The sequence below is a fragment of the Pogona vitticeps genome, chromosome 6, assembly GCF_051106095.1.
Source record: "Pogona vitticeps strain Pit_001003342236 chromosome 6, PviZW2.1, whole genome shotgun sequence".
NCBI lineage: Eukaryota > Metazoa > Chordata > Lepidosauria > Squamata > Agamidae > Pogona > Pogona vitticeps.
In genome coordinates this window covers 24125688-24141738 of record NC_135788.1, presented here as the reverse complement: position 1 = coordinate 24141738, position 16051 = coordinate 24125688, and the positions used below count along the sequence as shown (strand labels likewise).

General features: G+C 44.2%; 1 protein-coding gene across 1 annotated transcript; it reads right to left on the bottom strand.

Moving 5' to 3' along the window:
* Positions 1-9032: 9032 nt before the first annotated feature.
* Positions 9033-13352, bottom strand: FZD1 (frizzled class receptor 1). The gene has a single exon (XM_020785144.3). The coding sequence runs from the start codon at positions 12767-12769 to the stop codon at positions 10874-10876; it is 1896 nt and encodes a 631-aa protein (XP_020640803.3). The 5' UTR covers positions 12770-13352; the 3' UTR covers positions 9033-10873.
* Between the last annotated feature and the right edge of the window lie 2699 nt (positions 13353-16051).

Below are 16051 nucleotides of genomic sequence, written 5' to 3'. Positions count from 1 at the left end.
GGGGGACTGCTCCCAAATCCCAGTGTCTCTGAGATCGAGGGAAAGAAGATCGAGCCGCTGGAATGGACCATGGTGGTCTACCCTCGCAACCAAGATGGGGGGGGAGAGGAAGGTAATTCGCCCCAGTCCCCCTTTCAGCAAACCACCTCTCAAGGGGGGCTGGGCGAGACATCCTTGTTATGGGACGGTCTATGCAGTAAGGAGTACCGCCTTGAGGACGATGATGATCAGGAGTGTTTTGGCCTGGCCCCGATGTAAAGAGTGACTTATTTACCCCAGAGTTGAAGATAAGAAGTTATAAGGCTTTGCCTGAATTAAGTTGTTTTGATCCGTTTAATATGGTTGATGTTGGAATTAATGAGAATAAAAAGGAACCTGTTCAGTTTTTAAAAACGTCTCCGTTTCTTATTCCTGCCAAATTGAGGGAACTGCCACCAGTTTTTGAAGAACCCAATCACAGAGTGGTAAGAGCTTTCTACTTAGAAACCTTATAAGGGTCACTAGAAGTTGGAAACAACATGATGGCCATTTTAATAATGTTATAAAAAATTCACATGACATGTTATTCTCATCACTTGCCCAGAATAACCTTTATTTTGAAGTCCTGGATAGCTCAGGGGTTTAAGTCTCTGGCTGTGGAGCCAGAGGTTGGGAGTTCAATCTTCTGCTATGCTTCCCTGACAGGGGCTGGACTCTATGATCCGTAGGGTCCCTTCCAGCTATGCAATTCTAAAATTATTATGCCTCACACCAGGCATTAGAAATCTGTACAGGAACAAAAGTAGTTTCCTGTAAAAAGTTTGCTTGAGAATTCAAAACACAAGCTAAGAATGAGCAAGCCTGTTCGCACACTCTTTTTCTCCCCTCTCCTTAGTGGAAATAACCTTAGTGAAATGGTCCTTCTGCCAGAGGAAGAAGTAACTGTTTGAAAAGAGTTTTCCTCTTCATAGTTTGTTCTTTTTGCAGATCTGGATTTATGGACAGGGTAAGTAAGCTATAGTTTAAGGACTCTGATTATGAGGGGCCCCACAAACATGGTTTTTAAAGGCATAAGTTAGTGTCCTGTTTGCAATGTACAGTAGAAAACTTACAAAATTGTGTAAGTCTCCCCCTGCTCCAGCAGATCACATCCACACCACTGACCACACAAGCAGTGCAGGAGTAAAGGACACTTACCATTCCCTGCTCGTTTGAATAATACACAATTTTGGTATTGCTATGGGACCTCTTACAATTACCACAGTTTACAACCTCAGCATATTTTACTCCAGGCCTATCTGTGCACTTCACCGCAAAAAGACCTCTCACTTTGTTCTTCTGAATGGCCCTACTGAATCTATTAACAGATTATTCAACAAGAGCACAGATTAAACCAGGAGTAGGGAACTTTTGCTCTCCACATGTCTTGCTGCTATGCTTCCCTGTCTTGGATTACAGCTTCCATCATTCCTTTCAGTTGGCCATGTTCACTTGGGTTGTATTTGTCCTATGGAGGGAAATAGGGAACTTCATTCGAGTGGAAGGACTGGTTGACATTTTGTGTATTAGCACAAATGGGTGGATGGGTTAGTCTCAGACATTCCCATGAGCGTGGAAGCCTGCATGATGACAACCTCAGGCTTGGAAAGTTGGCGAAAGAAGTGTCATGCATGCCAATGCTTGCTTCTGTGAAGAAACTTCCTGGCTGAGTAAACTGACCCCAACTAATGATATGACTCAAATTTTTAAAGAAGAAATCTTAATTACTTGTAGATTTCTAAACGTCTTCCTGTATTTAAGGATCTTCTATAAAACTTAGTCCAGCTTCAAAAATAAATGCAGTTCAGGTTCACCTTGAACAAGAACACAATTGTCTGGTTACTATAGTAGCATTTACATGACTGTAGATTACAGGCAAAAGGCTCTCCGCTGCCAAGGACAAAATTTTGTAGATGTTTCCCCCCTTCCTAATCTTAAATCATTCTATAAAGAGCCGTTTTATCAGTAACACTTAGCACTATTTGACTCTGAGCAACTGGATAATCTCTATTTGCTTACACTATACTGATTAGCATTAACTCAAGATCAGCTGTTTCTAGAAATACTGTATATGCTAGTGAGTGACTGGAGCAATCAAAGTATTTCATTCTGAGAGGGCAGCTTTGCACATGTGCTTAATATATCATAACACCTATTATTTTCCCCCCATCTTGTAAGGTATCCCATGAGCAAAGAATGTTACCATATAATATCCTTCCAGTACAAGCATATGAGGCTTTGTATTGGTACCAGTACTGTTTAACTTGTCCATAAGTAAGCCAGCTGCTAGAATATCCTTACAGAAATGAAAATATTGCATGCAGTCTCCACCTGCCCTGTCAACAATGGGATCCTATCTCTGGAAATGCTACAAAAACTGTAAGCAAATCATTTGACCTCTTGGTCATTAGAGCAATGTCCCTACAATGAAAAAAATTCAGTGAAAATGTTTAAATATCAGGAAACAGGTTGCAAAACAGGTTGCACTCTATATGCTGGGAAGACAAAAAAAAAACAATGGCTACAATATCACCTTGTGAAATTGCCTAGTTGAACAACCATGATGGGCAAAAGAAAATATTGTCATTATGTGCTGCCAAGTCACCTCCAACATGGCAGCACATAATGAGAGATCTCCAAAATGTCCTGTCCTCAATAGCCCTTCTCAGCTCTTACAAGCTCAAGGATATGGCTTCCTTTACGGAGCTAATTGGTCTTTGTCTTTTCCTGCCACCTTCAACTTTTCCTAGCATTATCATCTTTTCCAGATAAAAGAGGAAGATCAAATATGAAATGGACTGACTCCCTAAGGGAAGCTGAGACTAGTTTGGAACCCACTTAAGGGTTTTTAGATCAGGTTAACTGCAAAAGAGTGGTTGCTATACATTTGCCAGAATACTTCAGTGGAGTTCTGCCCACCTCTGCTGTATGCATGTGCATAAATGCATTTTAATCTTGTTTTGCTTAATGTGAATAATAATAAAGTACAGCCACTCCAAAAGAAGTGATTAAAGCATAGTAATAAGTAAAGTGCACATGATTTGCTAATATTATCAAGATCCTGAGGGGGAAAAACAAGCCATGAAAGTTGGCATGGTTCCTGAGTAGTTCTACAAATGCCTCATTGAGATGAGTGGAAAACCTCCCTTGCAGATAGCTGTCCCCATTCATTTTTACACCAGCTAGGCAGAACATGCTGGTAGGATTTATCACCGCTACTATAGGTTTTAGGGATGTGGTGACGCTACGGGCTAAACCGCAGAAGCCTATGCTGCAGGGTCAGAAGACCAGCAGTCGTAAGATCGAATCCACGTGACAGAGTGAGCTCCCGTCACTTGTCCCAGCTCCCGCCAACCTAGCGGTTCAAAAGCATGCAAAATGTGAGTAGATAAATAGGTACCACCTCGGTGGGAAGGTAACAGCGTTCCATGTCTAAGTCGCACTGGCCATGTGACCACGGAAGATTGTCTTCGGACAAAACGCTCGCTCTATGGCTTGGAAACGGGGATGAGCACCGCCCCCTAGAGTCGAACACGACTGGACCAAAAAAATTGTCAAGGGGAACCTTTACCTTTACCTTTTACTGTAGCTTTTTGCTGCAACCTTAATTTTCATCCTACACTTCAAAGCCTTTTCTTCATTTAATTTATATCCGATTTCCACCCATATCTGGGACCATGGAACACCAGCACTCAAAAATCAATCAATCAAACAAAACAGAACAAGTTATATTAAAATAAAATTAAGTAGATTGTCATAGTGAAACAAACACAAAATTAAAAGCCACTTTAAAGCACACCTGCTTTTAAAAAAAGAAAGGTGATACACTCAAGAAAGTGGTTGTGAATTTTCTGTGTCGTCACCTGCATTTATACAACCTATCGTAATACAGCTCCCTTTCTGTCTGTTTTCTTTCTTCACTCACAGAACTTATCTTTGACAGGTGCTCTGTTATTTTATCTAGTTTTACCTTATTTATTTGGAAGTAAACACTGTGCAAATCTCCTTTTAAAGCACTGGTTCTCAATCTTATGTGAGTTGCAACCTCCTTTTTTAATAGACAAGTGACCTGCAACTCCCCTGTCATGTTTGCATACAAAGGCATCTTTAATGCAGTAAAGTCATCCCTTCTCACAAAATAGAGGCTTCTTTCTCCCCCAAAGGGCCTGTTTCTCATACATGTACATACACACTAACTTTAATATCCAGCTCCAAATGGTCAAGGAAGAAATTATTTAACGAGGACTTCAGCACATATCAGATAACCCTGCAACCCCCCCACCCCGAAAACACTTTGTGGCCCCCTTGGGGGTCACAACCTCCAGGTTGGGAAACACTGTTTTAAAGGATCCTTGTGGTTACTTGGTTTTTTCTTGCATTGCTCCAAGAAGCAGAGGCTACAATCCTGCATAGCGCTAAACGGCTTAAATCCCACCAAGATCAATAGAATTTATGCAGGCTGTGCAAAGATGCAAGTCAACAACCTCACAATATTGACAACATTGATTTGCTGACCCCAAATGATCATGTACTAATTGGCTGAAAGCCAAAGTCCCTGCATTTGCAAAGTCACGTCAGCTCAATAGAGATAAACAGTTAAACAACTAGCTGCCAGATTTATACTCCAAACCAGCAGCAAATAAGTTGCAATTGCATACACACTTATCTTAAATCCAGTTGAACTCAGCAGGATTTGCTTTTCAGGATCCATGCACAGTACTGTACTGTTAACATGGAGGTATAATCATTATATAGATTGCTTTGAGAATAAACTCCACTATCAAATGGAAAAATTTGTGCCAAAATAACAGTAGATTTCAATTGGTGATAACTGCAGCCTAAAAGTGCTGGGGCATTTTTTTCCCCCAAAGAGGCACATTAAGTTTTATGCCTGTCCAGTTTTAAAATCACAACTGCCACCCTGTTTGCTGTAAACACACTGCAGAACATGCAGAGTTCCTCTTTCACAGCGACTCACACAAGGCAGAATTCAGCAATCCGTTGCACGAGTGGCACCTATACGAAGAGCTATGAGCCCATCTCTGGCTCTGTAGTTGCAAGCTGGAGGATCAGCAGGGCTCAGGTAGACTGCTCGGCCTGCAGAGCTGTTAAAGGTAAAGGTAAAGGTTCCCCTTGACAATATGGCCACTTGTGTCCAACTCTAGGGGGTAGTGCTCATCTCTGTTTCCAACCCATAGAGCTAGTGTTTGTCTGAGGACAATATTCTGTTGTCACATGGCTAGCGCGACTAGACTCACCATGGTGATACCTATTTATCTACTTGCATTTTGTATGCTTTCAAACCGCTAGGTTGGCAGGAGCTGGGACAAGCGACGGGAGCTCACTCTGTCGTGTGGATTCGATCTTATGACTGCAGGTCTTCTGACCTTGCAGCATAGAGGCTTCTGCGGTTTAACCCGCAGCGCTGTTAAGATCCGCAAAAAGGAACAGGATATTATATGTCACAATTAGCATGATTGTACGTTCTGTGGTATAAACATTAGGTTGAAATCTCTTTGGTGGTAAAAGCCTTTGTCATGAGAAAACTGAAAAGCCTTCATAAGATTATAAAAGCTCGTGTGAGCACCAATATACCACCACAGCTTTCAACATCTGATCTTGGGCCTTCAGAGCAGAAAGGTGGCTTGGTCTTTGACCCAAGCCATCAAAATGTAGAGGCCAGAAAGATCTTTTTCTTGAAGGGCAGAAATAAGGAGATTTAAAAAAAATCTTGTACTACAAATCCCATAATTCCCCATTGTGGGAATTCTATCTGACTTACAGATAGGATGCTTTTGTGCAAGAGTGGAAGGCAACCCCCCTTTTCTGAATCACCTCCAAAAAGCCTCCCTGAGCATGTCCTCCACATGTGCGAAAAACTTTTCTGTACATCTCCTCCACTTCAGCTGCTTTTGAGCATTATATGGGAAGTAGGAAATGTGACATAAAGCACTAAAATATCTGCACACCAGTGGTTCGTGGAACTCCCAGAATTACTCTGGGTTAAGAACCCACTGGCCAAAATTCTCTTGTGCTAAACACATGTCCATGTAGAGGAAATTATGTCAGCACAGCAGCAGATTATGAGTTCAAGAGTCTTCTGTGGCTCCTCATGGAATTCCTTGTCATGTACAATTCAAAGAATTCCCGTGTGGCTCCTGGATTGTGTGAGGAGCCATGTAACTGGCATGCAACTGAAGAACCACATGGTGAATTGTCAGGGTGGGGGACTCTAATTATGGTGAACATCATTTCCTCTATGCTGGCAAAAGTTACATAAAAGGATTTTGGCCACTGAGTTTCAGATCAGCACATGGAACTTTTTAAATGTTGCATGGGATATGTGGAGTACCTACATGTGTCTCCAGCAACTTCCATTTGAATTTTCTCTTAATTTAAAAGCCACGTCAGAAAGATTAAGGGAGTATTTTCTGTTAATTTTTAACATTCATATAGTTCTTACACCTTAAACAAGAATTTGTGGCACCTTAAGGACTGATAAGTTCTACTAGCAATAATCTTTTGTCGACTGGAGCACACTTCATCAGCTATAGCAAATGCCAAATAAAGCATTTCAGGCCAGTATCCTGTTGGGCATTTCCATATGTAAAACTCCAGTTGCGCAAGGACTTAAGACAATTTGGTGAGATGTCTTTTGCTATTGGTTGTGCAGTCAGCCACAGAAGAGACATGACCAGTTAGCTGCACAACCAGCCACGCAAAAGACACCTAATCAAACAGCACAACCACTTGTACAACGTCGCAGGAGTGGAAATCAGCAACTGAGTATTGGCCAGAATCTTTTAAAATGTCACAAGGCTTTTGCAAGAATATGTAAAAGCCATTCCTTTGGGAATTCTTACACCTTGCTGCATCTGAGGGATGTTACTTGGAAATAGGCACGAGGTGAGGAAATTGTGTCCCCTTCTGATATTGGAGCTCTTATCCTCTGTGGCCTCTGTGTGGACTTGATGGGAACAGGCCAGCAACATGTTTATTTATTATTTATTTTATTTATTTATTGGACTTATATACCGCCCCATAGCGCTACAAGCACTCTCCGGGCGGTTTACAATTTTTAATTATACAGGCTACACATTGCCCCCCCAGCAAGCTGGGTACTCATTTTACCGACCTCGGAAGGATGGAAGGCTGAGTCAACCTTGAGCCGGCTACCTGGGATTTGAACCCCAGGTCGTGAGCACAGTTTTAGCTTGCAGTACAGCGTTTTAACCACTGCGCCACGAGGGCGCCTGAGGGCTGCAGGTTCCTTACATCTGCACTATAATGTGATGCAGCCAACGAAAAGTGTGATCCTAAAATGTCTACTCAGAAGTAAGTCACAATTAATCCAATGGGGTTTATTCCCAGGTGAGTATGGATTTGCAGCCACAGGTATGATGCTTCTGAACTGTGGTAGATTTTACACTTTAAACTATAGTGGACTTAGGCTAAATAGACCTGACTTTTCCTTACCTTAAGGTCCCAAATACAAATGTTCTCATAATGGTTAAAAAAATAAAGAAATTAACAGTAAGTGGGGAAGGGATCTGTACTGAGATAGAACCACAATGTTTTTAAGGGGAGGTTAAACCTCCCATTGGCCTCTGCAATGCTGCCTTCCCTGCAATTAGCAGCAGAATAAAAGGACCCATGAATACATAAGATCAAATCAAAGTATACCACTCTTTGCATTATTTTTATAGGACACAGATTAGCATAATTTCCAGTCTTTGCATAAACATAGTACGCCCATTATGGCTTCTTCCTATATTCCTTTCACCTCTGCTGCAGTGTTGTTGTTTTTATCAGTGGAGAAACGCTGATAAGAGGATTGTCAGCTTCATGTCTCTTTCCAAGTAAAAAATTCAAAAGTGAAGAATGTATGCATGAATAATCCCTAAAAAATGTAGAGAGAAAAATGGCATGAATGAATATTTTACTAAGAAGTGACCCACTGACTGAGATTTAGAGCCCAAATAATCATTATTTTACAATATCCTTTTAGGGAAATCTACATGTTTATGGGCTCAGTTTTCTGCCTTCTTCCCTTCCTTGTTTATACACTTACTTAGCTGCAAGGCAATGTCCAGTAAAAAAAACCAAACCACAAATGTATTTCAACTCATAAAAGCTCATCTGACCATAAAAGAATTACATAGCAAATATAATTAAGCTGTCTTGCTATTTAGACTGAAATTTCGTAAGATAACAGAGTCCCCTTAAAAAAAAAAATCCAGAGATACAATAAAATCTATTTTTCTTATCAATACTGGCATATTGCTGTTTAGAATTGTTGGTTTTTGAGAAATGCTTTTTCCAGTTTTAAAGTTTTGTGCTATCATGTTACTACATTCTGTTTTTTTTTTCAACCTTGCAAAATTAATCATATATTTATTTCCTGAAGCTAATAAAATATTTTTTTACAATCTCATTTAATAAACTAAAAACTGGGGGGCAGGGTGAGCTTCACGAAATTGTTCAGTCGAAACAAAATAGTTAATGTTGATAAAACATTGTGATGATCCAGGGATTTGTCCAGCCCCTCTTTAACAGAAGAAAGATATCCATTTCCCCCTATATATTTATGTTGTGATTAATTTAAACATTATAAAGGTTGTCAAAATAACTGCTTTAAAGACATTTTGCAAACAAGTTCTGAAAACAATTTGAAGCATATTAATTTTGTGTGTGTTAAATAAGTAAAGGTAGCACAAAAGCGTGCTTCCAAGTGATATTCTAAAACAAAAAAATAATCCAAGCTTTTTATCTCCTTATAGCAGAAACATGTTTGACACCATCAGCTGCACTTCTTTCAATTCTACACAGCTTATATTTGTTCTTTCTGCCTAATGCACCTATGGCGACTGGCTTAATTAAGACAAAGGAATTATATACATAGGCTTGTTTTACTTGAGTAAAAGAACACACACACACAAACAACCCTAGTTTTACCACAACAAGTAACTACACACTAGAATGAATGTATGAAGAATTTTAGAAGGACAAGATAATTTTGTACAAAACCTCAATTTATTTCAAAGAAATTAAAAATATGTATTATATATATATATATTTATATATAAACTTCTATTGTTCTATAAATATAAATGATCTTTCAATATTGAACAGAAATAAATGCATACCAAATTCACACAGCTATGCATTTTATAGTAGGGTAAGTCATAGATAATATTTACGACAGGTGCTTATATTTTAAAAAGTTTGAAACGGTACAATCAGAGCAGCAAATTGGTTCTGCTGTACAAAGGATTGAATATTAAAATGTGTTTGCCAGTTAAATTTGACACATCTTATTAAGGAAATATGAGCCATAACGCTTTAGAGAGAGCACAAACCAATCATACACAGGCTTTTTTAGCTTTACATATAAATTATGATATTGAAAAATCAGGCTTGTAGTTTCTTTGGGTTTTCATACCATATCTTTCAGTTATTTTTTCCCCCTGGTGGCATAAATCTCCATGCCTTTCAATCACCTATTAACAAGATGGAATTAAAACTTACCAGTTACAAAGATCCGTAGGAATGAAATGTCAATGTTATAAATACTTTGAAAATCTGGATAATCCTAGCTGCTACAAAATTTTAATGGGTTTATTCTTGGCCAGACTGCATTAGTTTACAAGATCAGCTCTATCCTGCCTTCCCGGCAGTCCTTCCCAGCACACTGAACAACCAGGGAAATCAAACCAAAAATCTACCTTAAAAGCAACCGGAATGCACAAATTCCTCCTCCCTAAAGGGTAACGACAACAAGTGAAAGGCCTGGTTTCTGCATCTGGGACAAACTGTTCCTTCACAGCTCAAAAAGCAAACCGTGGGTTCAATATATCACACAAAAACAGGAAAAGTTACAGTTCTTACAAACTTTCAGACACATGTTACAGGAGTAGCTGTTTGGCGCAGGGGATAATCTGTGACAACCAGCCAGTTCTATATTTCTTAAAAACAGGTCACACCTTTCAGGGAGGGTTCAGGCATTTGCTCTCATGAAGAGTTTTACAGATGAGAGAAAGTTTTCTTAGGCAAGGGCTTGGCACACAGTTGAGTAACATGCAATTCCCTTCCCACTCCTCCTACAGGAGATGTGGAACAGGTTAAACTGTTGGCTCCTTTATTCCTTCAGATCATCCTTAAGCAAAGAAGGCAGTTGCAGCTGCTGATATGCAGCACTGATCAAATCAGCTACATCTCTGTACTCACAATCAGAACAACTTTCCCATTAGTTTTACTGACACAAGGGGTGTTTGTGTCTTGAATATGATTCCAGAATTATGGCCAGTTATGAATCAATCAACTTAATTCCTGGACCGAGTGGTTTAATAAGGTCATCGTGACATTCTCGTATGTAGGATGTGCGGGGGGGGGGGGGGATGACCAAGGACAGAGAAGGGCATTGGGCTCATTTTGGTTCCTACTTTTCATGTGTTCCCTAAAAATAAAACAAGAGGATTGGGTTTTTTTTCTTTTCCTTTAAAAACAGAGGAGAAAGTCTGTAAAGGGGTTAAAAAAGTTCTAAATAATTACAAAAGTGAGAGCTTTCCAATTTAAATACAAACATACTTACAAAATCTTACAGAGGCTATTTACAAACAACCTCAAAGTCACATTCTCAACTTTACAGTAAATTCAGTCCAGCAGAAGACAAGAAGTGTGTGTGTGGGAGGGGCATCTCTCTTCACCAGTTTCTTTATGTTTAGGCTCCTGTGGGCTGGAAAGAAAAGTTGCCAACCAAGAAGATTTCAGAGACTGGTTGTATGTCTCTCCTGCATTCTTTTGCCACAGTCCTTGAGTCCTTATGCCTGCTTATCCTTAGCTGGCTGTGCAGACTTCACACTGTTGTTTCCCCTTGCTTGTTGTTGGTAAATCTGGTATAGAACTTCCTCCAGGAATTCAGGGTTTTGCCTGACCAGATCCAGAAGCCCGAAGTGATTCCTACAATTAAGGTCATGAGATATTTGATCATGAAGACTGTGAAGTCAGGGCTCATGGGTGGATGGTGGTGGTTGCTTGGGCAAGGGATAGCGTAGCTCTTGCAGCTCTGAGCAAACCAACTCCGTTCCCACTGTTCCCTAAAAGCTTGCTCGTAAAAATAGCAAGCAATGACAATGGTGGCAGGCACAGTGTACAGGACGCTGAAGATCCCTATCCTCACCATCAGCTTTTCTAGCTTTTCTGTCTTGGTGCCATCATGCTTCATAATGGTCCTGATGCGGAAGAGGGAGACAAATCCAGCCAGCAGGAAGGACGTGCCAATGAACAAGTAAACAAACAATGGTGCTAGCACAAAGCCCCGCAAAGCATCCACATTGTTGATGCCCACAAAGCAGACACCACTGAGGATGTCTCCGTCCACCTGTCCCAATGCCAAGATTGTGATGGTTTTAATGGCAGGGACAGCCCAAGCGGCCAGGTGGAAGTACTGCGAATTGGCCTCTATGGCCTCGTGGCCCCACTTCATCCCAGCAGCCAGGAACCAAGTGAGAGAGAGGATGACCCACCAGATGGAGCTGGCCATGCCAAAGAAATAGAGCATCATGAAGAGGATGGTGCACCCCTCCCGCTTGGTGCCCTGGGCCACCGTCCGCGAGCCGTCGTCCGTGAACCGCTCGTTGCAGACCACCTTCTCCTCCAGCAGGAACCCTGCGATGTAGGCCACGGCCACAGCCGTGTAACAGCCCGAGAGGAAGATGATGGGTCTCTCGGGGTAGCTGAAGCGTTTCATGTCCACCAGGTAAGTGAGGACGGTGAAGAGGGTGGATGCACAGCACAGCACCGACCAAATGCCAATCCAGGTGCGGGAGAAGCGCAGATCCTCCGGTCCAAAGTACATGAGCCCGTAAGGCCGGCCTGGCTCACAGGGGGCGCCACAATCCTTCTCGCCCAAGAAGCGGTAATTGAGGTAAGAAGGGACCTTGAGCCCCCGGGGGCAGGTGAACCTGCCGGCCCGCTCCGCCAGGTGGCCCCCTCCTCCTCCCCCTCCGGCGGCCACCCCCCCACCGGCTGCCCCACCGCCTCCTCCTCCTCCTCCGGGCCGCAGCAGCTGGGGGTGGCTGGTCCAGAACTCGGGCCCCAGCGAGGGGGTGGGCGTGCCGCGCTCGGAGAGGTTCTGGCCCACGCAGAGCTCGCCGGCGCCGTGCACGGGGAACTTCTCGCAGCGCAGCGTGTCGGGCCACTGGAAGCCGAACTTGTTCATGAGCGCCTCGCAGCCCTGGCGCGCCCGCTCGCAGAGGGAGCGGCAGGGCGGCAGCGCCTGCTCCAGGACGGTGCAGACGGGCGCGTACATGGAGCAGAGGAAGAACTTGAGCTCGGCCGAGCACTGCACCTTGACCAGCGGGTAGAACTGGTGCACCTCCAGGCCCGCGTCCTCTTGGTTGGTGTGGCCCAGCAAGTTGGGCATGATGGTCTGGTTGTAGGCGATGTCCGTGCACAGCGGGATGGTGATGGGCTGGCAGTAGCCGTGGTCCGGCACCGAGATGCCCCGCTCGCCGTTGTAGTGAGGCGGCGGCGGTTGTTGCTGCGCTTGACCCCCGACGGGAAGCACCGGCGCCTCCGTGCAAAGCACCAGCAGCGCCGCCACCAGCACCCGCCGGGCCAGCACGCGGGGACGACGACGGCGGCGGGGGCGGCTAGGGCTGGGGCTCCGGCTGCTGCTGCCGCCCCCTGCCGCTGCTATCGCTGCCGGCTCGGCCCCGTGGCAAACTTGCCGAGTCCACTTCTCAGCCATACTTCGCCGGCTCCTCCCGCGGTTCTCTCTCGCTCTCTCTCTTTCTCCCCGCTTTGCCCGCCTCAGGCGCCGACGCTCCCTTGCTCGCCCAGCAGGTCGGTGCTGCTGCTCCTGCCTTTCTCCTCCTCGCCTGCCAGCGCAAACTTGAGACGCATGAAGGGGAAGCAGGAGGGAGAAGGAGGAGGACGACGACGACGAGAAGGAAGCAGCCCAGCTGCCTCCGCCGCCGCCGCAACGCGCTCCGCCGCCAGCGCGCTCGCCCCGCGCTCTCTCTCTCTCTCTCTCTTCTCTGCGGCGGCTCAGCAGGCACCGCGCGGCGCCTCCAGATGCTGCCGCCGCCGCCGCCGCTGCTGTTGTGGGCGCCTCCTTCGCTTCTCCCTCCGCCGCCGCTGCCGCCTGACCATTTGTGGCAATCCCCTCAAGCCCTCGCGCTCTCCCTCGCGCTCGCGCTCTCTCTCCAACCGGTTTCCAGGCGCCCCGCCGTCTGCCTTTCACCAGAAGGGAGGAGCCTTGAAACCGGCGCTGAAGTTGGCCGGCGTCAGGGACCGTCGCTCAACATCTCGCCTCGCTTCCAAGCGCAGGAGGAGGTGGAGGGCGTCCGAGACGGCGCTTTTTTATTTAACTCCACCGCCGCCTTCCCCCCCCCGAGCCCCCCCATAGCACGCACGCTCGCTCTCGCGGGCCTCCTCCTCCTCCTCTCCCAACTTCTCGGGACACAAGGGAGTGGGGGGGGGGAAGGGGGAAGAGAGAGAGAGAGAAAGAGAGAGAGGCTGCTGTGAAGGAGACCGGGGGTGTTGGGGAGGGGATGTGGGGAAATGGCCTTTAAAAGAAAGAAAGTAAAAAAAGGTGGGAAAACCTTGGGAGAATAGCCCCATATGCTGCGAGCGGCTCGTGACTAGAAGGGGGCAGACAATGGGTGTTTCATTGTTGGGCTTTTAAAGATCCTGTGGTTCCACGCTAGGAAACAAACAAACAAGCAAGCAAATAAATAAAAGAAGGGAAAAGAAAGGCTTCAGCAGGGCGGAACAGATGTCTGTCAGTTTTAAAGTTTGCAACTTGGCCCAGAACTGCTGCTCGTATTGCTGAGGAGCTTTCCCTTTCAAACCATCGGAGGTATAACGCGCAAAACTCGAAACGCTTCACTTGAAATTATTGGACTCTGAGGTAGGTCATCGTGGGAGCTTTTCTTTTTCTGCCTTTTTTTTTTCCTGGCAGGAGTTGAATCGCTCTGTCCTCACTCACATGTCTTCATGTGAAATAAAGTAATTATTTTTTTTAAAAAAGGAACAGCAAACATTCAATCACAGCTTCTGCCCAGAAATTAAAATATGGCCCTGCGATCCATACTTTAAAAAAAAAAAGTGCCAGCTGTCATAGGTTTGGAATGGGCAGAAGGTTGTTCTGGCACCCAGGACCTTTAGGCTGGCAGATCTCGATGATCTGCTGGCAGAATGGCTGTACTGGTAGAGATTAGCCAGGAGAAAAGGCAAAGGAGGGTGGAGGAGGCATGGGGTTAGAAAGGAGTCATACATCATCACCACCACCATCATCATCTTAGAACTAAAGAGTTGGAAGGATCATCAATCCATTTCCTGTCAGAGAGACACATTGGGGAATCAAACTCCCATCTTTGGCTTTGCCACCTGATAACTAAACCACTGAGCTGTCCAGCAGTTTTTATGTCAGATCCACACCTTCTCCAGCCAACGGCCATGGGCAATATGTTGGCAGAAAGATGGGGCAAAGTGAGGGAAGTTCTAGCATCCCTGGGCTGGGGGGGGGGGCTGTGGATTCTGCACAGCTTCTCAGCTATCCTAGAATCAGCTCAGCCAGCCCTCAGCCATCTTGGCCAGTTAAGGTGGCAAGGCATTTTGATCTGGAAAATGTACAATTTGAGAAATAGTCAAGAAACTGAAGACCAAATGAAGTGTAGGAGTATATTTTAAGGCCACACTCCCATGTGCCCAGACTAGGGAGGGAGTCCCTTTGAGCCCAGACTCTTTTCTCATGCATAAACTTCCAAATCTATTTAAGGTACAGTGGGGTCTCTACTTAAGAACGTCCCTACTTAAGAACAATCCAACTTAAGAACAGCTCCATTTGCTAAATTTTGCTTCTACTTGAGAACAGAAATCCAAGATAAGAACAGGAAAAAAAACCTTTCCTGCTCTTTTTTTAACCTTAGGTCATCTTAGGTTAAAAAAAATTCTCCCCCTAGTACGTATTAACCAGCTTTGCATTAGTTCCTATGGGAACTAATGCTTCAATGTACGAACGCACCTCTACATAACAAAAAACAAAAAAACAAAAAAAAAAAAACAGCCAGAATGGATTAATTGGTTTTCAGTCCATTCCTATGGGAAATTTTGCTTCAACTTAAGAACGTTTCAACTTAAGAACACCATTCCAAAACGGATTAAGTTCTTAAGTAGAGGTTCCACTGTAATTTCTATGGACGGAAAAGAGCAGATACGGATTAAATGGTTTTCAATGCATTCCTATGGGAAATGCAGATTCAACATAAGAACTCTTCAACTTGAGAACCACCTTCCAATACGGATTAAGTTCTTAAGTAGAGACCCCACTGTATTTAGTTTCTTAAAACTGGAAGATGATAAAGTGCTCACTGGTGAAATGTGTTTGTCTTACTAATATACGGCACGTATCTCTCCAATAGGGATTTGCCATGATAAAGACAGTAAAAAACTGAACTTCTTTAGGGCACTGATTTCCATCATCCTTCAATACAGTTAGTGCTAGTTAATGCTGATGGGAGTTGCAGTTCAACCACATCTGGAGTACAAAAACTTCCTCATCTCCAGTCTACAAAACCTCGGCCATTTTTCCCTACTGGTGTTAAGATATTCTGCAGGCAAATAGTAAGTTCTTTGGCCTGAACTGTTGACGTAAGGCTTTAGACCAGTGGTTCCCAGCCTTTGGGTCTCCAGATATTCTTTGGACTACAGCTCTCAGAAATCCTGGCCTGCACAGCTAATGGTGAAAGCTTCTGCGAGTTTTAATTCAAGAAAACCTGGAGAACCACTGCTGTAAGACTATGACTCTCACCTTTTCTACTAACTCCAACGCATTTGGTAGCCATGCCAAAGGACTAGAGCCTGAAATACATAGCCTTTTAAAAAAAATACTACAACTCCCACAATCCCCTAATTGGTAAAGCAAGCGAACAAACATGCCACTTTGCTCAACCTCTGCACAGAACAGCTGGAAGGCTGTGACAACGGGTACACTTGCTCAGTCCCCCAACAGTCCTTCATACCCTAT